This window comes from Thunnus albacares, chromosome 21 (assembly GCF_914725855.1).
Source record: "Thunnus albacares chromosome 21, fThuAlb1.1, whole genome shotgun sequence".
NCBI lineage: Eukaryota > Metazoa > Chordata > Actinopteri > Scombriformes > Scombridae > Thunnus > Thunnus albacares.
Window position 1 is genome coordinate 13,999,410 of NC_058126.1, and position 23,944 is coordinate 14,023,353.

The 23,944-nt window shown below is 41.8% G+C and overlaps 1 protein-coding gene across 1 annotated transcript in view; it reads left to right on the plus strand.

Moving 5' to 3' along the window:
* Positions 1-23,944, plus strand: part of prex2 (phosphatidylinositol-3,4,5-trisphosphate-dependent Rac exchange factor 2) — a 95,155-nt gene that overhangs the window by 31,925 nt on the left and 39,286 nt on the right. Inside the window, exons 10-24 of the mRNA XM_044339479.1 lie at positions 574-723; positions 1,308-1,449; positions 6,688-6,788; positions 7,795-7,898; positions 7,998-8,047; positions 11,020-11,095; positions 12,170-12,242; positions 13,690-13,832; positions 14,124-14,216; positions 15,399-15,547; positions 15,662-15,747; positions 17,921-18,057; positions 19,735-19,852; positions 20,505-20,689; positions 22,226-22,387. Of these exons, the coding sequence (XP_044195414.1) occupies positions 574-723; positions 1,308-1,449; positions 6,688-6,788; positions 7,795-7,898; positions 7,998-8,047; positions 11,020-11,095; positions 12,170-12,242; positions 13,690-13,832; positions 14,124-14,216; positions 15,399-15,547; positions 15,662-15,747; positions 17,921-18,057; positions 19,735-19,852; positions 20,505-20,689; positions 22,226-22,387 (1,769 nt within the window). The remainder of the gene's footprint in view (positions 1-573; positions 724-1,307; positions 1,450-6,687; positions 6,789-7,794; positions 7,899-7,997; positions 8,048-11,019; positions 11,096-12,169; positions 12,243-13,689; positions 13,833-14,123; positions 14,217-15,398; positions 15,548-15,661; positions 15,748-17,920; positions 18,058-19,734; positions 19,853-20,504; positions 20,690-22,225; positions 22,388-23,944) is intronic.

Sequence of the window (23,944 nt, forward strand, 5' to 3'; positions counted from 1 at the left end):
GATGGTTCTTCTTGTGCATCTGTGTCCACTCGTTTATCTCATTAAAGGAGAGGAGCGATAATCAATGAAGCACTCAGTAGAGGGCCGGCACTAGAGCTGGGAAAAATGAGTCTAGACTGAGTGTTTACACTATGATATAGTATATTTTTCTCAATAGCTTTATAATGAATGTTGTTTTTGGAAAGCAGAGCACACACTACTGTATAAAAAAAAGGCCTTAAAGCATAAGAAAACGTTGTCTATTTCTTTTTCTTTCTCGTATGAACCACAGTGTTGCTATCACAACTCTATTCACCCTCATTTTTTCTGAAGCTTGGAGTGCCTCATGTTATTGCTGCGTTTTATGTGGTAACCCCCATTTACTGTCAATCTTACTTCCTAACAACTCTGTTTACAGTGTCATGATCAGTGCCACCACTGATTCATGGCGCTCCCTTTCAAACATGAAAAAGCATGAGTCAAAGAGTCAAAAAAGAGGATCGGTGTTGTTCCACCCCTTAGCTAGGAGAGGACTTTATAAAACAAGTGGAGTCAAGATCTTTCCTGTCTGTGCTCTCCTCCTCTGCCTCGCAGCTGACTACCACAGCAGCGGGAACATTGTGAACAACGGCTGGAAGATCCACAACACAGCAAAGAACAAGTGGTTCGTCTGCATGGCCAAGACCCCGGAGGAGAAGCAGGAGTGGCTGGAGGCCATCATGAAGGAGAGGGAGCGGAGGAAAAGTAAGAGGGCACTTCTGTGTATCAGTATCAGGGTGGGGGTCGGTTTGTTTTAATACATTCAGTTAGGGGAAACTCATTTCGCTTTTTCTTTTTTTTTTTTTTTCTTTTCAACATCTGTCTTGAATTAAATAACTGAGAATATATGCTGTGTTTGTGAAAATCAATAGTTGTTTTTTTACCCAAATGATTAAAAAGAGAGTACATCCCTGCCCTGATTAGTATGTGGGACCTACATCTAAGACTGAAAGAAAAAGAGAGTAATGTGGTAATGTATGGGCTTTGGCTAACAGATTTTCACGCTGTCACTCTGGTCAAGCAGAATACATAGTGACGACAGCATATTTTTCAGTTTCTACTTTACCCGTTTTGAGATTGTGTACATGATAAACTCTTCATAATGTCAGTCATTAACCCTGCCTAACACTATTAGTGCAGACACTGAAAGGCACTTCTAATTATCTTGTGAAATTAGGCGACGTTAACCTTCTCCAGTTAGTAATTGATGTCACATCTAGTCAGGGAGCTGACTGCAAAGATTATGAATGCCGTGATATTGACGGGCTTTCTCCTCCTCTGCTGTGTAGGTCTGAGGCTCGGCATGGAGCAGGATACGTGGGTGATGGTGTCAGAGAAGGGAGAGAAGCTCTATCACCTCATGACCAAGGGTAACCTCATTAAGGACCGGAAACGCAAGCTCACCACCTTCCCCAAGTGCTTCCTGGGAAGGTAAGGCTCACACTGCTAATCTGGACATTCGGTTTGTCCGGAGAGGAAGCTGCTGAGTGTTTAGTGCTTGTGGTTTCGTCAGTGTGAGTTTTGTAACTGTGAGAGAGTGTGTGAATGTCAAACTGGATGACTGTACCATGAGCTTTTGAGATAAACCAGAATAAATATCTAATTCTATATATTTCTTCTTTTCTGATTTGTAGGTATTTTTATTTGATACAATTAGGTAGGAAGACCTTGTACATTGTTAGGTGAATTATAATAGCATCCACAGTATATGATAATATCCTCAGAGCAGATTACACAGAGCATATTTGTAGTACAGATCCGTTTCTCTATTCCTGCTTTGCATTCTTAAATTGGCAAGGATTTCTAAAGACAGCTGGGAAGAAGAAAGTGTCGCTGCTTTTTGTTCAGGGAGACTGTGTGTTATGTATATCTGCAGTCTCAGTCATGGGAAAATCAAATCCAGCCAGATTTGCTCATGAATCTTATTTAAGGATTATTGGTGTTGTGTCTGGGGACGGATCGGCCATTGAATGCCAGTCATAAATCACAGGGAGATATCCCTGTGTGGCTCAGCTGACTGCCTGCTTTCTCCCTCGCCATGTTAGATTACAATAAGCTCTCTGCTGAGGAATCCATGAGGTAACTACTGTAGAGGGCCCATTAAGCCAGAGCAGCTTCTTGTGTGTGGTTGTGGGGGGGTTGAGGGTGGGGGGGGGGGCAGCTTTGCCAGTGCACTTTCCGCTTTTGATGAGTCGAAACACGCCCATCTGTCCTTCGTTTTTTGAAAGGTAAGAATACTTAACGGGTGCTTTGCTAAAAAAAATCCTGTCCTTGGGCTTCAGTATTTTAAGTATGCATGAGTTTATGCCCCCATTTCAGCATTTTACTTTCATCATATAAGCTGTAGATGTCTTTCTGTCAAATCAGTTTTCCAGATTTTCACAAATAAGTAAAAAAAAAAGTTGTGCTGATGTTAGTTTGCCCAGAATTTAATCCCTTACATGGAGACACTTCTTAGATAAAGCTCTGGAGCTCCTGCAATCAAGTTCAGAATCAGATAATCAGGGGGCACAGGCTGTAACTCCACTGATGTATGTGAGTTCCTGTCTCTCCGTTGTATTAACAACCAGAACCCACTGATCCTCAGACCTTACACTCTGATAAAATCTTCTTTTTATTAAGTCTGAAAATCTTGATGGGATACAGCACCTATTGCTCTCCTAAGCTGGGAAAGCACAAAAACCTATGACCTCAATTCTTATGTCCATTCCTCACATTCAACGCTCTTTTGCAAAAACGTGCTTCCTGTATTGTAAATCAATTGCTAGTTGTGAGTGTGAGAAGGTGACAAAGCTGGATCAGGATAGTAAAATCTTCAAACATCTGGCTGTAGCCGACGAGCTTTCTGTGTTTTAAAATGAAAATTGTATGTGACGGCCAGAAGTCTTTTTATAGAGTGACGACAATATGCAATTTAAGAGGGGTTAGAAAAAACATGAAGTATTTTCACAAGAGATTCTTGGTTGGATGTTATTTAAACTGTGCTCCTATCTGGACATTTGAAATCCCATAACAAATTTCCCTTATAAACACCCTGGTACGTTCCAGAATGAAAATGTTTTGACTGGTAATAGTCACGCTGAAAATCACCCGAGCTTAAAGAGTCATTTCAAAATCCCTGTTATTTTTAAAAGCATGGAGAGAGAGAGGAAAAAAAGAAACAACCAAAAAGTCCAATTGGACATAGTTGCGGCCAAGTTACATCGCATGGTGGTTTGGAATGAAGAGTTACTTTCTCCTTTGGTCCACGCAGACAACACCAGATCTCTAGTGGTCTGGAGGAGGAATGGATCTGTCAGCTAAAAAGATTAAAAGGATCAAACGTTGGTCATATGTGGGCACCTGGTTGAGTCTGAAGAGATCATATGGTGAGAAAGTAGCTCAGTGAAGCTCCTTATGGAAACATATACCGCTTGGCTAACACCTGGATGACCACTTGTGGGTAAAAGGACATCTCTAGCCCCTCTGTACTTCCCCTGTCTGAGATGATTTTGGAAATGATTACATGTAGGCGTAATTGGTGAATTGGAACCAGCATGGTATGTCTCTGATGAAAGCCACATTGCCTATGCCTTCAGCTCAGCCCACTCCCTCCATTGTGAAATGAGTTTCCTTTATTCTCTTTCCACGCCTTCTCTTTCTTTTTGATTTGTTTTTTAAGACTGAGGGCTATTTCTGGGTCTCGAACTCCTCCCCTTTAACTGGTACAATTGTATTTGTGGTTTGGTTCCTGCAACAGTGTAATTCATCAAAGGAACTGTGTGTGACAGCCACCTAGCTTGCAGTTATCAGCCCATTTGAAACCGAGGATAAACAAACAAAAGAGACTCATAGTGTTTGTCTTTTCCACATGTGACAGACAAAAGTGTCTGTGCTTTGTTGTGATGGATGTTGATGGAAAGGCTTTTAAGTGCTCAATGAAAAGGTTAGACGTCCTGTAAGAAATGCCCTTTATCTTTGTCAGTCTCTGCACTTTTTCATGACATGACTTGGAATACACCCTTTGCTCTATCAGCATACAAAAATCATACATACTTTTCTTTTGAGCACAGAGCTGGGAGAAATATTTCTGCATCGGTTACTGTACTTTAGGATTTTGGGATTTGATTATAATGTAGAAACATAAAACAATAGTTTGACATTTTGGGAAATGGGAGATGTAAGAATGGGATAGGGTTAATGGGACAAGCTAACAGTCTTTATGCTTAGATGAGCTAACCAGCTGCTCGCTGTAGCTTTATATTTAGCGGACAGACGTGAGAGTGGTATCAATCTTCTCTTGGCAAGAAGTTGAATAAGCATACTTATCAAAAAGTCGAACTATTGATTTAAATGTGCTTTTCCTGATCTTAAAGTACCTGAAAACATATTTCCCTATAACATTAAATTCTCAAGACTGAATAAGAAACAATCACTGTAGGTATTATTTATTAATCTGCTAATCTGCTTTATCAGGACTGTTTGAGTGTGGTTTGATCAGATTTGACTGACAGTGACATGACAACTTAAACTAACAATCCCAATAAATGTTCAGTTGTTGCTAAATTCTGATTGGTGCAAGGAAATAAATGACATCATCATTCCAACTGTTCTGTTCAAACAAGTGACAGGGATACAAACAAAAAAACACATAAATACAGAAATATCTCATGAGAAATAACAAAAACTGTTCTAACTTTGGCAAAAAATATTGTATTCATGTAGGACCCAAATGCTCATAGTAAGAAGCTGGTTGGCAAAATAGGTTTTCAGGGCCTTTAAAGGCAGATATAAGTTAAATGAAACATGTGAGACCAAGCACCAAATATATCTAAAATATTGTGTTATTGTCCCCCAGCCACACATGTAGATCTCAATGGCTTGAAACTGTCCATTGCATATGTGACCCTTATATGCTTGAGGCCATGAGAACTACGTAGCCCAAACTTTCAGGGTGTTTTTCCACCCATGGTTAAGGTACAAAGGTTGACAAATTGACATTGTTGTAGACTTGTGTTTCTCCTCTCCTCTCCTCTCCTCTCCTCTCCTCTCCTCTCCTCTCCTCTCCTCTCCTCTCCTCTCCTCTCCTCTCCTCTCCTCCCATCCCCTCCTGTGTCAGCAGCTCTTCTGTTAGCAACAATATTCAGGCTCCAAGGGCTTTTGGGGGAGACAGGCTTTAAGATGTCACTGTAGCAATTAGCCGCAGGCTCTATTAAAGCCCACACCCTCACTCACACACCTCTCCGTCCTCCCCCTTCACGCCCTGCACTTAAATCACACTCTGCCAACCATTTTTAAGGTGATATGACTCTCTCATCCTCCTCTTTCCATCCTGTCTCTTGTTTAGTTTTAATTTTTATTCTCTGAGGGTTTCCACTCTGAGAAAAAGTCGGAATTTGTTGGTGAACAGGACTCAAAGGTCAACCTGAGTGTAAAAGTGTCGATTTAGATCAAGTTCAGGTTGATTTTACCCTTAAAACTGCAGGATTTGTTCTGATGAGATGCGGTTTGACAGTTTGATTGATTCCCTACTGATTGTAAAATTGATCAAAGTTGCTCTGGTTGGTTCCTCCGCTCACTGTGTGTGTGTGTGTCTGTGTGTGTGTGTGTGTCCATACTGCAGCAGCATTGTCGCTGCGCTGCCTGCTGATCAATGAGACGACCCAACAGACATATAATATGAATTCATGTATTCAATTATCAGTGCCCTTTTTTTTCCGCTTGAGCACCTGCACCCTCAAAATGTCTGTACACAGCTCTGTTGAGAGAAAAAGACGTCAAGGATGAGTGGTTAAAGAGTGTACAATGTTCAGCAGGAGGGAGGAGGAGGAGAGACGGGGTGTTTGGTCAGTTGTTTCTCTGAAAACTTTGCTAATTGCTTGCGGCCCTCCTGTTGGCTCCCCGCCGATAACCGTTCGCCTCCATCATGGCCTGGAAGTGAATTCCTAAGAATTCCAATGGTGCTGCTGGCCTTGTTTGTTTGGCTTTTGTGGGGAGACAGGACATCAAGGATGTAATCAGATAGGCTACTGCTGCTCTGCCTGTTCTTCCCGTTCAGTCTCCACTCTCTTTCTTTCTTTTGTCCTCTTACTCTCTCTCTCTCTCTCTCTCTCTCTTGCTGTCTATCTCTGAATCACTAAATTGTGGAGAATTATCCCATTTAGCTCATTTGGGCCATCAGAAGATTGGCGGTTGGTTTGTTTCCTCTTCCCAGCTGTAAATGATGCAGAGCAAAAGTTATCTTGCGTTTTCCATCAAGAACATCCCAAGATACAATTAGATACTCTCACATTTGATAGCGTTACATCGTATGTCTAAAATAAATAAAGTCTGAAGCAGACAAAACACACGAACCAAAGCCTGTTAGTTGTTTTAACAAGCAGATGTGGCCCCCAACACTAAATAAATAGTTCCTTTTTGCAAAGACAGTGTTTGTTGCCATAGCCACATCAATTTAAAGTAAATGTTGTTCGTTGAAAGCCTTTTTGGAATAATGGCAAAGGCCACTAGTGTAAGCTTTTCCTATTTTAAGATTATCAAGGGGAAACTTTCTCCTCCCTCCACTCATCACACACATTCTCCTCTATGGGGTGATGATGTATCCCATGGGATTTTTGGGTATGTTTGTTGTGTTATCCCTGAGTGAATATGTGTGTTTTTATGCCAGCGTTGTGTTTTGTGTATCCCCAGTGAGTTTGTGTCTTGGCTGATGGAAATCGATGAGACAGGCAATCCAGAGGAAGGGGTTCATCTGGGTCAAGCTCTGCTGGAGAATGGCATCATCCACCATGGTGGGTTCTCATAGTTTTCTCCTCCCCGCTCTCCAGCTCAGACTTGCTTTATCATCCTTTCCTGTTTTGTATCTAAAACAAAATCTACCCCTAATTTAGACTAATTTACTCTGTGCTTCACGGTGTAGAGCATGCAAATGCCTGCCGTTGCCTAACCTAATCTCTAGCCATGTTTAATGAATGTTCCTCATCCTGCAAGTAGTTTCACAATACTTTCTCTTGCTGAAGCCTAGAATGTAGTGTAGATGCAGCTGTCTTACTTATTTCTTAGCAGGTGTCCCATTTAAACACTCCCTTGACACAATGTTTAGGTAAGGGATTATAAATATTAATCTCTTCTAGCCATAATGTTTGTGTAATATTTGCTCAGTGGCTGTTTTGTGGTTTTGGGTAACAAGTGTGTTTAGCGCATGAGGCTTAAGCTGGCTAATGCTTTGCATTCACACTAAATGGCGCGTACCGCTCTGCATGTATATTTTCCTCAAAAGAGTAGGGCCCCAAGCCAAGTTGTATCTTAAATCACTCAGGGGTGCTTTATTGCTTCCTCACAGAGAAATGAGATTGGGCTTTAGAGCTGTTCCTGACAGAGAGGAATAACTCCGAACCCCTCCGAGCTCTCACAGTGCAGTTAGAAGTCCCCATGTGAAAAATGATAGAATATCTTTTCATAAAAACCTTTAATGGAACCTGCCTCACTGCGGCCAAGAATACAGAGCCAACTGTTATTACTGGGAGGAGGGTCCTTTACAAAGTCCCCTCAAGCAAGAGCAGCAGGGAGCTCTGCACTGCGATGTTATCTGTGACCACTCTGTATGAGGTTTGAGTCTTCCTCTTGTCTGGAAAGCTTGTTCGACTATGTGACCCTGCTTGGCTTGAATATGTCTTTAAACCTCTTATGCTTTCCAATTTTAAGCAAGGATGAATAAGGCTCCCTCAGGGTCTGAGACTTTCATTTTGGCACATTGCATCTCAAAAAACCTCCTTATGTTCTGAATTGCATTTTTAGTCACAGACAAACACCAGTTCAAACCTGAGCCTGTACTGTACCGCTTTCGCTACGACGATGGCACCTACCACCCAAGAAGTGACATGCATGATGTCATATCAAAGGTAACTGTGCTACAGCAGAGTCTAATTTAATTAGAATTACATTTTACACACCTATCACTGAAATAACCAAAATTTGTTTGTTTGTCTTGTTTATCTCAGGGTGTTCGGCTCTTCTGCCGCCTTCACAGCCTCTTCACTCCTGTCATCAGGTAGGCAGCCATTTTCTTTTCCAGTCCATTGCAAGCCGTCCAGGTGGGGCTCCAGTAGCATAGCATCTGGCTCTTGCTCCTAAAAATAGCTCTGCCGCAAAGTAACCACAGTGGAGGAGAGAAATATCACAGTGAGCTATGAGCTCATTGTTCTTAAAGAGGAAATGACTTAGAAAAATTTGGCACAGATGGTGATGGAGTGCAGCATGGCCTGTGGGTGATCGTGCTTGGCAGGTTTTATCTGCCCGGTCTCAAAACACAGATGTGGCGAGGAAGATTGAGTCTACGAAATGTCACAAGTAGTTTGGATACATGTGGTTAACACTGTGACCAATATCTCTGTTTGCTTTTGAAAGTTTCATGTTAATTTTTAGCCTCAAAAGATGTTTTGTCACCTGTTTCTTAATTTGATCTAACGGTGAATTCTGGGCATTTTCTTCATCACAGCTACAACTAGCATCATGTCTGTTATAAAGCATTCAATGGAGGCCATTCAGTCACAATACACAGGTCTTAAACATTTTGCTGACTGTGAACCAACAGCATATTGATCCTGTGCTCTGACAGGCCTGACACAGAGCTGGCAAAACATTGATTGCACTTCTTCAACATAAAACATGATGCAAAACAGCCATATTGATATCTGATGATCAGCACTGCGTTTTCAGGCTTTCTGTGGTACTATTCAGGAATAATAATAAGTAAATTCCCGGTTTGCCAATTGTTAACACATGGAAACTGATACATCCAGCATGCTCATGAAATTGTCACTTAATCCCAGATGCAAAACAGGTGATTTTTGCACATGTAAGAAAACATTCCCTTGTCTAACAGAGTTAGAAGTGGAGCAGTCTCATTTTATTGGAGTAATTTGCTGGCATGCTTTGGTTTCTCGTTGTTGTTCTTCTAAATTCCATTTCAACAGTGTTTGAGGTTCAGGCTGCTGATGCGTTTTACCGCAAAGCACCGCATCTAGGTTAGCTGTTTGTGTTGGATTTGAAATGGCCTGAAGAAAAGCTTTAATTTCACACCAATAAAATGGTGCTATAGCTGGAGGGGGAACTGTGATGCTCCGTTTATTCCAGCACTGAAGCTTTTCTGTGTTTGTTTGATCCAACTACTAAAAAGCCTAAAGGGTGATTTTGTGTATGTGTGTGTCAGCGTTCAGCTGGTGTTTGTATTGGGGCCAAACCTCTTAACCTAAAAACTTTTCTCACTGCGTGTCTTCGTACTACAGTCGTGTGTGCCGTTAACCAGCATATCTGTTCAGTGCGTTCTCATTGAGAACTCAGTACAATACATCACAGGGCCTGGGAATGCCAGAGTTTAATTGGAGCAACCAGCCCCTGCCTAATTAGGTGGAATTTCCTGGCAGAGTGAGATAGATGAGGCGAAGTGGGGAACGCGCACTAAGCTGCCCCCGTGCCCCCAGGAAGCTTCTGTGCCCCCCTTATGGCCCTGTTTTCCTCACAAGAAAGCTGGAATCCATCCTGTTTCAGGGGATCTGATTGCGCAGTTTGAAATGTCCATGGGCAAATACTGTGCACACACAGTTACACATTGAAGTATGAATGAGAAAGATCTTTCAATATGCTCACAGTAAGGTTGCAAAACCCTCACAATGCAGCGAAGGTCACTCATAAACTATCCTCATGCATTTCAACTCAACATCTGAGAAATATTGACAAGTTTTCTCTATTTTGCTAGTGAATCCTCCAGAAGGGCATGTGTAGGATTTTCAAAAATAATAACAAACAATATGGTGCACAGCACTTGAGTAATTCATCAGGACTAAAGCAGTTGATTAAAGCTTGATCTTTTAGCTTGCTCTGTATAATATATCCCAGAGAATGCTTTGAAAACACAGCAAAAACATTTGCCTACATCATCCATTTACCCCTTGCCAAATGTCAAGGCAAACTTTTCTCTTTGGACAGCAAGTTAAAAACCACCTCTCTGACCTTTCCCTCTGTGAGTCCTCAAACTACTGTTTCCTCATGCCGGACATATGGCTGCCCACTGGACCGCTGTTTACCCCCCATTTTTCACTCTGACAGCCTCACTGTGCACCAGCCGCTGTAGCCCCAATCCCCCTGGCTCTAGTATCCCATTCAGGGGAAAAACAGGGTGCCTCTTGCTACTTCTGGTCCATGTGGTTTGTGCATGGCACGTCAGGGCAACGTGCCTCACCGGGTAATACCAACCATCCTCATCACAGACCAAAACGGGCTGTCAAATACAGTTACGCAACAGAATGTTCCATTGTAGAGGAAACAGGGCAGCGTTTGGCCTCTCACGCTTCATTCTGAAGAGCTCCAGACAGCTGAGATTGGACTTTAACTTGGCTCACATGTCATGTTTGACTTGTCTGAACTGTGTGTGTGTGCGAGACTGGCATGTGCATGTGCGGTTGTGTCTGAGTGAGTGTTTGCATGTGGTGGAAGCGGTGGAGTGGTATAAGTCACGGTGGTTCTGGACTTTCCCGGGCCTGCAGCTCGGCCCCTGCTTGTCCCCAGGGAGGCCCCTGTGTTCATGGGAAAGTCACGGCTCCATTTCAGAAGGCATTCTCGCTGTCTGGCAGAGTGCGGCCATGTGGGTAACGCTGAGAACATCAACACCAGACTGACATGGGGCACCCCAGGGCCAAACACTGCTGAGGCCGTTACCAGCCATCCAGTGTGGAATGCTGTTTTGCTGTCACCAACTGTCAGAAACTCACTCAGATTTATGACGCAACTGCCAGTGCTTGAAAAGTGACCACGCCTTGCTGACAGTAGAAATTATTAGTCCTCTTTTAGACACTGTGTTTAAATAGACCAAGCAATTACTACTATACATGTTCACCATGTGGGTTCATTACAGTAACCGTGAATCAAAGAGTTGAATAGTAAAATGGCACAGCTCAAGTTTTAAGGTAGAGTTTTGTTCTCTTAATTCTTCTAATGAAGTTTTCTTCTTTTGCCTCTATCCAGGGATAAGGATTACCATTTGAGGACCTACAAATCAGTGGTGATGGCAAACAAGCTGATAGACTGGCTTATAGCACAGGTAAGCCCTAAAACTGCTTCAACTACAGCAAAGGAAGATCAATATTATCATATATATACTTTCAGGGGATTCGTATCATATAATAGTGTTTGCTTGTACTATCATCATGGTATTGCTAAGTAAATTATTCAAAAGTTGAGAGTTTTGTTTAATAAAGTACATAACTTGGAACACAGTTCATTGCACTGAACATCAGTTTGATTTTTCTGAGGGTAGTTTTTCATTCACAGTGTGATATATATAGCGATGATGGAAAAATTTTATGGTGATATTAATTTCCGCCATGTCATCCAGGCCTAATCCACAACATGTTGTTCTAAATCACCTGCTGGTGTTCGACCATATTGAAAACACATTTCCCTCCTCCTCCTCCGGAAACTCAGAGATGTTGAAAGAAGGTGCGAGGAAGAGGGAAAGACAGAAAGATGGAAGTGACTGTTGTCATAACAAGCCGGTCACTTCAAATGTGCAACAGAGGAAAGAAACTAAGACAACAAAGCGTTTCTTGCCATGGCTCTCAGCGGAGCCAAAAGGAAATGAAGAAAGAAAAGCGGAATTGATTTGACGGCTAAGCTTTATTGACTTTGACAGGAAGCTTTGAGGTTGACAGATTGATAGTCCTGTCCAGGATGACAACAAAGAAATTAAATGTATATGCCGACCGCCACAGAATCAATGAAAAACATCACATATTTGTGTGTGCATATGTGTGTGTGTGTGGTCGTCCATATGAATGTATTTGGCCCGGGACAGCGGAAAAGCTGTCGTTCCTTCAGCAGGACTTCAAGAGCTGTCACACTATGCTGTCTAGACATGATTTTGGCTGTGTTCAAGATGGAGTGTAGTGTGGCTCTGCTGGTCTTTGGGCTTTTTTATGTGAGAACAAAGGGGTGGGGAGGGGTTGAGTGTGACATTTTGACTGCTCTCTAAAAACACAATGTCCTTTGCTCTTTGTCTCTTTTTACTTTACTTTTGCTTTTTCTTTCTATTTTCACTCATTTACTCACTCTCTCCATGCTTAACTCTGTCTCTTTTTTTCCTCTGTGTCCACTCTTTCTTTTTCTTCTGGTGCAGGGGGACTGCAGAACGAGAGAGGAAGCGCTGATCTTGGGGGTGGAGTTGTGCGACAATGGCTTCATGCATCACGGTACAGCACTTTTCACTTTTGAGGATTTTAGCAGACCGAAAAAATAACTACTGATCGTGCTGCTCACAAAACCGTGGAATCCTCTCCATCATTGACTAAATGAGAGTTGACTGCTTTGGAGAAACCGCGCAGAGGGCGCCTGGCATTTAGCATCCTGTTTTAGAACACAACCACTCTTGTTCTCTTTCCATTTCTACTTATAATCCCTTTGACATGCTACAGGAATAGAACGTATTTCCAATGCAGAATGCATTGAATCTATGCGTGTGTGTGTGTGTGTGTGTGTGTGTGTGTGTGTGTACGTGTGTGTCTGTGTGTGTGGTTTGGGTTATTTGTTCATACATACTATCATTAACTTAATGCATACAGTAAGTGAAGTGTATAGTACATGCATGGTTTGCTTTTGCTGTGAGAACTTGGCAGATAACACATGGATGTTTGTCAGTTTAAGTGCAAATGGTCAGTAGCCATGGTTACAGTTTGTTTACGAGGCTGTCGGGCTTGTTTTTAACTCTGTGCTCCCCTCATTGCCAAAGTCCACATCATACACACTACAGTATGAGTCACAGTGTGTCTCCTTGTACCCCCATGATGTAACCACTCCAAACTACCCACAGTTCAAGCCTCACACTACAAATTACCAGCACATATATGGAACATAACAGCCCCAACCATCAAACTTCTTCTCACTTCCACAGCCTACAGGGTAATTTGACCATTCGTGCCAGTGAGTTATTTGGCCTGATGATGTAGCTATTAAAACTATTGGCGCTATATCTGATCTTGAGGGGAATGAAGTGAGGGAATGTTAGAAGGAAACTCTGTTTTTCCCCTCAGGGCTATTTATTATTTGAAAACCGAAGTCTTGGTGAAGGCGTTATGTTGCTGTGGAGACTGGGTTCATTCAAAAGTGATATTTTACTGTGAAAGCGTGGTCTCCTACTCTCTCTCACAATGTGGATTCCTGCAATTGGTGTCCATGTGTTTTAGTGCACAGGCATGAATCATACACTGATGGTCCATGTGGAAGTTTTCAATTAGCCATTAAAAGAGTGAACTAGAACATTTTTATATTTTTTTTAAAACAGTTGCCTTGAAGGGAAATACCCCTAGTTTTGCATGTTTTAGCCTATTTGTGACACATTGTGCAAACTGCCTTTTTTCAACCTTTTCAGGCACCTTTCCATTTTATTCATTGTTTTTTTATTCATTATTTATTTCACCAGACATCTGAAACTTTGTTTGAGTTGTATAATTGCTCATAGTAACATACACATTTCATTATAGTGATGAGGTAATGCAGTGCAGACTTGACTGAGCCGTAGTTAAGGAGTTCAACTTTCAATCACACTTGAATTCTATACAGTCTGTTTGCCAGAAACATCATTATTCAGCAAGTTTCATTTTCATTTTCATTCCATCATTACTTTGTTGTTACCTCCTTCAGTGTTGGAAAAGAGTGAATTCAAGGACGAGCCCTTGCTGTTTCGTTTCTTTGCTGATGAGGAGATGGAGGGCTCCAACACCAAACACAAACCCATAAAGCACGACCTGAAAATAGTTGAGAACGTCATCTCCAAGTCTCTCCTGGTGAGTGCTTCCTTATTGATTGATTAGCTCTCAGTCTGACTAATATGCTACAACTTTGCTATAATGTACCCACAACTCGGAGCAAACCAAAGGCACACTTAATTATTAGGAAGCACAGAGCTGTGAAAAGAAGTCATAACACTGCAAAAGTCCATTTTATACCTCAGTAAGCATTCTTTTCAAAGGAGTGAGCAAATACCATCATGTGTGCTATCTGTCTATACCAGTTTGTGAGAATGTCTTGGTCTACTGGCTTGGGATTTTGCTGATGGGGGACATGTCTTTTTCCAGATAAGACCCAGTGATGGAGGCTACGGCTTTACCCTGGAAGAGAGGAACAGAGTCCCTATCATCAAATCTGTGGAGAAGGGCTCCCCAGCTGAGGTGAGAACACACACACATACATGCAAGTCCCCAAATTTAACAATATAATATATAATAATAATATCAGTCCCCTGTTGATCCAGCACCTCTAAAAGTTTTTGGGATGTGTTTGCTCTAGACTCAGTTGGTTTTGTTTGTGGCAAATATGGCTACCAAGAGTTCTTGGTATCTTGTGTTGCTTCTCATGTGGCAGATCAGGATTATATCAAATTGGATACAGCACTGCTAATGTGATAGCTTCCTCCATTTAGGACTTTCCAGTTTTCTCTGTTACTTAAATGTCAGCACTGTCAAAACCATAGACTTAGGTCCAGATGGTTTACAATTCAATGTCAGCTGCAGAAATTCACATTTCAAAGTTCACCAAAGTTGAACTCTAAGCATTTTGTGGATTTCCTTTGTGTCTGTAAGCAAATCCAGCAACAATTTTATTGTTGTTTTTATTAACTGTGCTGAACTGGGACCCTACTCAGTGGATTGACCTTTTGTGACTATTTATTTACCATCATTCTGCTGAGTCTGGTTTTGTTTTCCAGAAGCTAGTGATGCCTTTATAGCGGATCAGCGGCAGTCAGCGGAAGCCTTTTGTTGTTACGTTATGGTTTGATCATCAGTCATAAAGAATACAAGCCTTTAACTGTTTGCTCCTAAACTAAATCAGGTTTATGGTTAGGGACACTGATGCTAACATTAGAAGCATTTTCGTGCAGAAATAGAGCACATTAAATGGCGCCATAGTTTTGAGGTCTCCTTTGGTGTTTAGCTTTGATCTGCTAGATGAAAATGGCACAAAGAAGTTTCAAGGCAAATGTGATCAATCTGAGCGCGCGACCCATAATTCCCTCCAGCCCTGAAGTAGCACTGTGTGCCTGGAAGGTCTGGATTGCATAGAAACTGGCGTTGTGTGTGTCTGTGTGTGTTTGCTTTCAAATATTCAATCTGGGACAATGAAATCCGCAACAGGATCCAGCTGTATACCCATAGATAAAAGCTGTCCCATGTTGTCTCTCATGAGAGTGTGTACCCTTTGCTTTGTGATATATTGAATTTCTATTGGAGTATTGTTATTTCTATACCAAAAAAGTTTACTTGGGCCTAAAAAATGACATGCATCTCAAATGATCTCAACTCTAATTATAATTTTGTGCCTTTCTTTTCCATTTGATTATATTCTATCGTAAGATGGCTGGTCTGGAGGTGGGGAAGAAGTTGTTTGCCATAAATGGAGACCTAGTGTTCCTCAGGCCTTTCTCTGAAGTAGAGATCCTCCTCAGGCAATGTTTCAACAGCAAGGGACCCCTCAGGGTGCTGGTTAGCACCAAGCCAAGAGAGTAAGTCAGATCTGTATATGCATGTGCGCATGTATAAAGCTACTATTGTAGAGCTACTGTCAAAGTCATGTAGTATCAGCCTGATGCATTGCCCTTTTCCCCTGCTGTGTTTAGGACAGTAAAGATCCCAGATTCAGCTGATGGCTTGGGGTTCCAGATTCGTGGCTTCGGTCCTTCTGTGGTCCATGCCGTTGGAAGAGGTAAGAGGGCACTGCTGCCACCACTTGACCTTTCTGTTATTGTGGCACAGCTGGCAAGCAGCTGGCATGTCAGTCTTTGGGTGTGTGCGTGACTTGGCCACAAAAGGCCCATTTATCCCCCTCATGCTCTCTCTATGTGGCTCAGCTGGTTGGTTAATGGTGCTGCCAAAACTGTGAATTAGCTGTTTATCAGCCACTTTCCACATTACAATGATTTCCATGTACCCATTCACATTTTTCTTGCCCATTTAACTTCTTTGTGTGATGGAGAAGCATTCAGCATATTTTTCTGGTCCACATTTACCCATTTACAGTCCCTCCTTTTCTCCTTTTACCTAACACAGGGTGTTTTGTAGCACTTCTACTGCTACTGCTCAGAGCTGGCACAAGATAGGGTCCAATCAAAAAACAATCCATGGCCTTGTCTGGCTGTTCTCAGGGGAATTGAATCTTGTTTTTTTTCCTTAAGCAATCTGAGCGGGATAGCAGGGTAGAAATATGCTGTGTATATGCATGCGTGTGTGTAAGTGTGTGTTGGCTTGATGGTGTGGTTGCCTGGGAACCTGCTGTGTGTTTAAATAGATGTTCTGATCCCCCGAGACAAAGCTTATGATGTAGGAGGTGTCTAATCCTTTAGATTGTCATAACAGCTGCTGTCCCCTGGTGTCTGAGGTCAACCGGAGCAGGTAATACCAATTAGAGTTATAGAAACAGGAACTGAGAAAGAGGAAGAGTTGAGACAGGGACAGAGAGATGGCTTCATCATTAAATTAATTCTAGGTGCGAATTCACTATATTCTCATTATTTTATATTGGCACTGTTCTTTGTGATAAGCTGTCATTCCTGTGATGCTACACTACTCCTCTTTGAGATCACAGTTTTTCTCTTAATTTTTCTTGATGAATTTTGAAGTACTAACTTTAGCCATGCTAGCCAGAGAGTTGGTCAACCACTTTGGTTGAAACTGAAATATCTCAGCATCTACGTGATGGATTGCCCTGACATTTTATACAGACATTCATGGTTCCCAGAGGTCTCCTAAAGACTATGGTCATCCCCTTACGTTTCCTGTAGCGTCACCATGAATTTAGGGTTGGTTTTGAGTAAAATGTCTCCATAAGAATCGAATGGATTGTCATGAAATTTGGTACAGACATTCATGTCCCCCTCAGGATGAATTGCACTTGGGTGATCCTTGTATTTTCATCTAGCACCATTCTCAACTCAAAATTCAAACCAATACTTTGGTTTATGACCAAATACCTGCAAAACGAATGGCATCAGCCTCAAGTGTACTTTTTGTTTAGTGTTAATTAGCAATTCCTAATACTAAAATAGTATGCTGAACATGGTAAACATTATAATTGCTAAACATCAGCATATTAGCATTAGCTTAGTCTTATTCCCCAAAGCAGCATTGATGCTTTAACCATCTCATTTTATTGGAAATAAAAAACTTCACATCCTGTGCACCAGAGGATATTTTTGAAGAGAAACCTACCTGACTTTGGATGTGTAGAACATGCATGCTATTGACTTTTGTGTTCAGTCTGTGATAAGGAAGCAAAAATAGACACACATACAGACACAATATGAAGAGAGGCAACACAATAATACATAGTATGTCAGAGGCTTGTATCTTGTAAAGTACTTGTTTGTGTCATTTTGTATTATTGTTTAGTACAGAACCCTTTCTTTTTCTTGTAGATATACCTATTTAAAAGACAGTAAAAGCAGTAGTAATTTCATTCTTACGACACTAGGCTAGAGGAATACAGATTCTGTATATTGCAATGTAAGGTATGCATGGTGTGTGTTGAAGGAGCTATGACAACAGGAGGAATATTTAGTCTGTCATGCACTTCCTTCTGATAGCTGTAAACCTTGAAGCTCTCTTATGGTTTGAATCACGTCCCTCAGTGAGGCCCTCGTCTACCCCAGATAAACAATTTCCCTCCTCTCCACGCTCTCTCTCACACTTCTCCTGAGCTGCCAAAACAGGAAACAAAGTTGTAAATACAACGAAAAAAAAAATGGAATGTTGTCCAACCCAATTTTGTGTACAGGATGTGGAATATGTGACTTGCAGCTTGCACCTGCATGAGAATGTGCAGTAGTTATTGCCCTTGACACCTCTAATTTCTCTTTGCCCGTCTCTCTGTCTCACGCCAGGCACGGTGGCAGCCATTGCTGGTCTCCACCCAGGTCAATGCATCATCAAGGTGAATGGCATCAATGTAAGCAAGGAAAGCCACGCCAGCGTCATTGCTCATGTCACAGCATGCAGGAAGTACAGGCGACCCACACAGGTAAGAAGGGAAAGGCAGCTCTCCAAATGTTTTTTTTGGGGGGGGTTGAGTTTACCCAATATTTGAGGTGATATGCTTTTCCAAGAAAAAAATCATAATACACATCATTCCTACAATACTTGGTAAAACTGAGCAGTGGTATGAAACTGAAAAATGAATAAACAGAAATAGTCCTCTAAGAAAACACAAATTCTTTTCTGTGATTATGTTTGCCTTGGCCTTTTCATGATCCCTTACCGGAGGTCACACTTTCATCTCCCATGACTTCACGGCCAGGGAGTTAAAATAATCTGAGTTGTACTGTCTGATGATTGATCTGTTAGTTATGTAATGGTATTGAAAGTAGTAAAAGTGTGTGAGATTGTAGAAGAGCAAAAAACAGATAAGAGGGGAAACAAAGATTGGTTGACCGTGAGAAGCAACGTAGCATAAAGGCGTCCTAGCTCCAGTTTACCTTCATATCTCTCTTTCTGTTTCTCTCTCTGACTCCCTCTTTTCTTCTCTTGGGTCATTACGCAGAAATAATAGTAGTTTTGGCTCCTCCAGCACTGACCCCTGGCTCACAGTGGTGGGCCTGCTGTGGGAGACTGGCAGACTGCAAAGAGAGGTGGGAAAGGATCTGGGGGTGGCTGGGGCTCAGGGTGGGAGAGAGTGCTGGAGGGAGGTTTGTTGGAGGCAAAGGGGATAGCCCTGCCAGTTTTTTTCTTTTTCTGGGAGAGTGGTTGACAGGAGACAATTATATGAGGAGAGAGCAAGCTCAGTCCACCTGTTGAAGGTGGGAAAGTTGTGTGAAAATAGAGACCCAAGGGTGTGTGTATGGTCCGAGTTAGTCTAGTGTGTCACTATAATTGAGCCCCACTGGGACTTAAGGCTTAATGAAGCACTACAGGTTTCCAACACTACTGGAGATCTGGTTTACATCAAGTATGGACATGGGGGAACCGCCCTCTCTTTCTCTGTCTGTTTTTCTGTGTGTGTGTGTGTGTGTTTTAGTTGTACACTAGAAGACCACAGACCAGTAGGCAGGCACAGCATGCAACATTGGCAGGAAACCCACTGTGGGCTTGGGTGTGTAGAGGAGAGAGCACACCAGACAGATACACACACACACACACACACACACACACACACACACACACACACACACACACGCAGGGCTGTGCAGCACGCTAGAGTGGGTTGATGAGATTGGCATGGGTTTGCTTTTGTGGTCTCACCAAGTACCATGTTTCCATATGTTTGTGAAGGCTTTTCACTGTATGCTCTGCCAACCCAACAGTGACACTGTACACCATATCTGGGCAGAATCACGCACGCAGCATCAAACCCAAACCTCAGCTTGTTTACACACACACACACACACACACATACTAGGGTTCTGCGTGTTCAGAGTTATATCTTTTCTAATCTCCTCGTCTTTCTAGCTGCAGAAATGCCACCTGTTAACCATGAGGAGACTGATTTGTGTTGACAGTTGTGTGCATGTGTGACTGTAATGGTTCCAGTCGATTTAATTCTATGAGAATACACACTGACCTTTTACAGTTCAATATAAGTTCAAAATATAAACAGAAAAAAAAAGATATCATTTTATTAAGACAAAACATTCAGTTTCAATTGTTTCTTATTAATTAGTACGATTCAAAAACATTAACATTTTATTGTATTCCAATGCAGCAAGATACCATTAAGTGGGTGTACAACAACAGTGAAAGCGCCCAGGAGGACAACCAGAAAACGAACCAGAAACCCACCCCCGAGGAGAATGGAGACGGCTTTGAGTGCAAAGTAGAAGGTGACCACACATGCACACACAGTGTCGATGGAACTACATGAGAATTACTCATTTGGGAAAAGAAATTCAACTCAAGGTGTCTGTGATGTAACACAGGCTGGTTCGCGGGAACATAAACCCTGTTGCCTTCTCCAGTTAACAAGTCAGACACAGCTCCAAACGGCTTCATCTGGAGTGTGTTAGCCTGAGAACAGCCGCCTACTCTGGCTCTTCAAGTGTTAATTCTCCCCTACAATTTATGGATCCCAATGAGAAAGTAAAACAGGAAAGCAATTCCCTTCATAGCAAACAGCTCTGGAGCAGGATTTATTGCTGTATTAAGTCATCGCGTTAGCATTGGCCCGATTAACTTAATGCTCTTGGAATTGCTCATCATTTACGGAGGGAGATGGAAGAAAACCATGAGCAAAGGGTCTTCCTCCAAAATGAACTGCAGATTTGGTGGTCTCAGGCCTCCTACAGTGCCGAGTGTGTGATGATGAAAACACTTCCATTGCAACCATACATTTTGTGGTAAAGATAGGGATTCTTTAGAATGTAACTAGCACATATTTTTGTGATTTGTGAATGTGTGCTGCCATGTTTTCGTGCAAGTTAACAGAGATCGTCTTAACCACTGTCTCTTTGTTCCTCTGTATTTCTACAATCTCAGAGGTAATGGACAAATTCAACACGATAGCCATCATTGACGGCAAGAAAGACCATGTCAGCCTGACAGTAGACAACGTCCACCTGGAGTATGGAGTAGTGTACGAGTACGACAGCACAGCTGGCATCAAGTGCCATGTTATGGAAAAGATGGTCGAACCCAAGGGATTCTTCAGCCTCACTGCCAAGGTATTATCCATTCAGTTAGATCAGAATTTAAGTGGGAGGAATGTGAACAATACCATCTGGAATTTATATCACAATATATTGTCACAATTATGGCACAATATATTGTGTATGGATAAGCATTTTAAATACATCACTATGTGACAGCTTCTTTCTAATTCTGGCTTGCTTATTATATGTTTGTCAAGATTAATTCCAGTTTCACCAGTAAAAGATTTTGGATTTCTGAATTTGATTTTAGGGTAATTGGTTGAAGATTTCAGATCAATTATATGGAATTCAGACTACAGAGAAGACAAAAAAAAGACAGAAAGGGAGAATTGTGCTGTTGGTGTTCAGCACCTCACTGCTTCTGTCGCTCACCAGGATATGGAGGAGCTGTGCAAAATGAAAGTTATTTTATTTCTTTATATATTTTTGTTTGGCGATTTGGAGGTTTCAGTCTCAATCTCAGTAGGGTTTATAATCAAGCAGATTCTGATTGATAATTAAGATGGACTTTGTTTCAACTGATCACACAAATACCACATCGTTTTTTTTATCTTCAGCAGAGACAAGACTCCGCAGCAAACAGCTCTCTTGCTGAGTAGATCGAGGGCCTTGATGCTAGTTTAAACAGCTTTTTTGACAGCTTCATTTTAGTCACGTTAGTTCCCAGCTGTGTTAAGTGCATGCTTTTTACATCCCAGCGGTGATGTTCACAGAATGATCATTATTGATTTAAGATGACAAAGAGGAAAAAGAAGATTCACTCAGACATAGATGCACACATGCTGGTGAGCAGAAGAAAAACATGAATTGTGGCATCTTGCTGCCAAATTCCGTGATGAACAACATCTCTCTTGTTCATGGTAAATTATCAGAGATCACAAGTTGTGCTCATGTCTTAAACTGATCTAGATTTACAACCCTTGTGTTCTAAAGTCTTTAAAAGCATGATTTTAAATGAAACCCAATGACATTTAAAAAAATAAAACTTGCCATTTCCCCTCAGACTGTAAGTTGTTTCCAAATTCTTGCAAAGTGAAAGTTAGTATTATTATAAACATCTGCCCCAGCAGTCCACATTGTCCTCCGAGATCTGTGTGATGTTGAATTTTAATATCGCTAGTGCTGTCAGAGCGCATGCGTTTTCATGTGCTTCCATCTCTTTCTGCTGTTAAAGTTCATCCTCTGCTTTTCTCTCTCCTCCACTGGGCACCTCATTAAGACAGCTCAGAGGTTTATGTTGCTCTTCCTCCTCAGACTTAATCTCTGATCTGGAAAGTCAGAGCCTACATACGTACAGCATATGTATCACAATCTGGGTTTAATCTCCATGGATTCATGAATAGCACATGGAAATTTCTGATATTAACAATTCAACTGCTCATTAAATGCTGTAGAGAAATCAGCCTTCCAGCCAAATCTTATTTTGTTTTCCAAAGAAAAAAAGCTTGGTCATCTATTTACATCCCATTAGTTGCTCCAAAAGGGATTTTAGAGGTATTTGCATATCAGTTAATCATCCCTGTCTTTGTTTGCCCTCTCTCTGACCAGATCCTGGAGGCGCTGGCGCGTAATGATGACACACTGGTGCAGATGTGCAACAGGTTGAATTCCAGCTGTGATGTGATCCCGGAGGAGCTGCAGGTACGCTTCAGTGCCATGTGCGGTGAGAGGGTGGAACACATCAACCGGCGAATTACCAACTACAGGAAGGTAAAAACACTGTGCTGCATGCTCTGATGATAAAATGAGACTAATTTTAATAGAGGCCCATTATCAGTTCTCTGCTATGTATGATATTTCTCTCCACTGCATATATATATATATTTACACAGCAATGGACTCTGTCTTCTGCAATTATCTGTAGACTGACAATAATAGAAACAGGATGCAGCTGGTGAAGAAATACACATATTTTTTGCTGTGGTTTTACACAATGGTTCTGCTCCTAAAAGAAAGAGTGGAAATCAAATTTAACCAATTCAGCATACATGCACTGTGACAGGACTTTTATAGTGATGTCCACTGCACACTGGCTGTGACTGAATAGCATCCCCTTCATAATATACATGGGCAAATAAAGAAAACATACTGAAAGGGCATATATGTATGTATTTGGTGGATGCTTAGTTTTTCACCGTCACGCCGACAGCGAACCCAGAACAGCAATGTCTGAATGCTGCTGTGCAAAAATAAAATCAGCTCCAATTGATCTGCAAGTGGAAGAAGTATTTAGCCAAGAAGTCTGTCATTGACTTGCAAACTTGTCATTGACTTTGTGAATATGTGTGCAATATGTAGTATTATCTTGCTCTTTGTTTGTAATTAGGTTACAGCTGTTTGTTGATGGAGCCCTGCCTTTTCATCACTTTTCATTCATCTGCAATCATTCATCTGTAAGCGTGTGTCTATAGGCAAAACATCCCTGTGCGTGCAAGTGTGCGTGAGAGAGGGAAAGGAAAAGATCTGACTCGACATTAGAGTGGGTCTTGGATTAATTACCAGTCACTTATAAATAGCCCTGCACAGCCACAACCAGGACTTTTGTTTTGTAAGATCCATCCTGCATTGAAGCATTCCTTCTCAGACCCCTAGAGAGAAAGGAGGGGGGAGAGCAAGAGGAAGAATGACAGAGGGGAGCAAGCAATGTAGATAGAGGAAGAATAAAGAGGGAGGAATTGACAGAAAGAGAGGGCCAGAAAGACAGAACAGAGAGATTTTAACCTCAGGCCTGGAAATAAGAATTCCCAAACCTCTAGAGACAGACTGGATATGTGGTGAGACTTTTCACTCTCAAGAGGAGGTCAGCTCATGGTCCATCTGGACCATATCAGCTCGCTTGGAGCAGCAGCTCCATGTTCTAGCTATCTGAGATAACTGAGGAGAAATGTTTGGTTTAAGTTCCTTAGTTAACATATACATTATGTTATGCTTATGTTGCTTGACAGTCCAAGTTGCTAAAAACCGATCCTGCTCATAGCATCTGCTATGTAAAATCCAAGACAGGGTGCAGGCGCTGTGAATGGGAGTTCAAGGAAAGTGCAACCAAACGTTGCAGAGAAAAAATGTGTTTGTGATATTCTGTATCAACTCTATTGGATCCAAGCAGTCATTGAGGCTCTCTTTGAATTGTGTTTTACATGGAGATGCTATCTTGTAGCACCTTGAGGAAGTTTGTCTGCACAGTTGGGTTGGGCAGAGCGGAGTATCGATGTACAGAATATTCATATATAGCAATAAGCCACCCCCGGAGGATATTTGCATTCATTT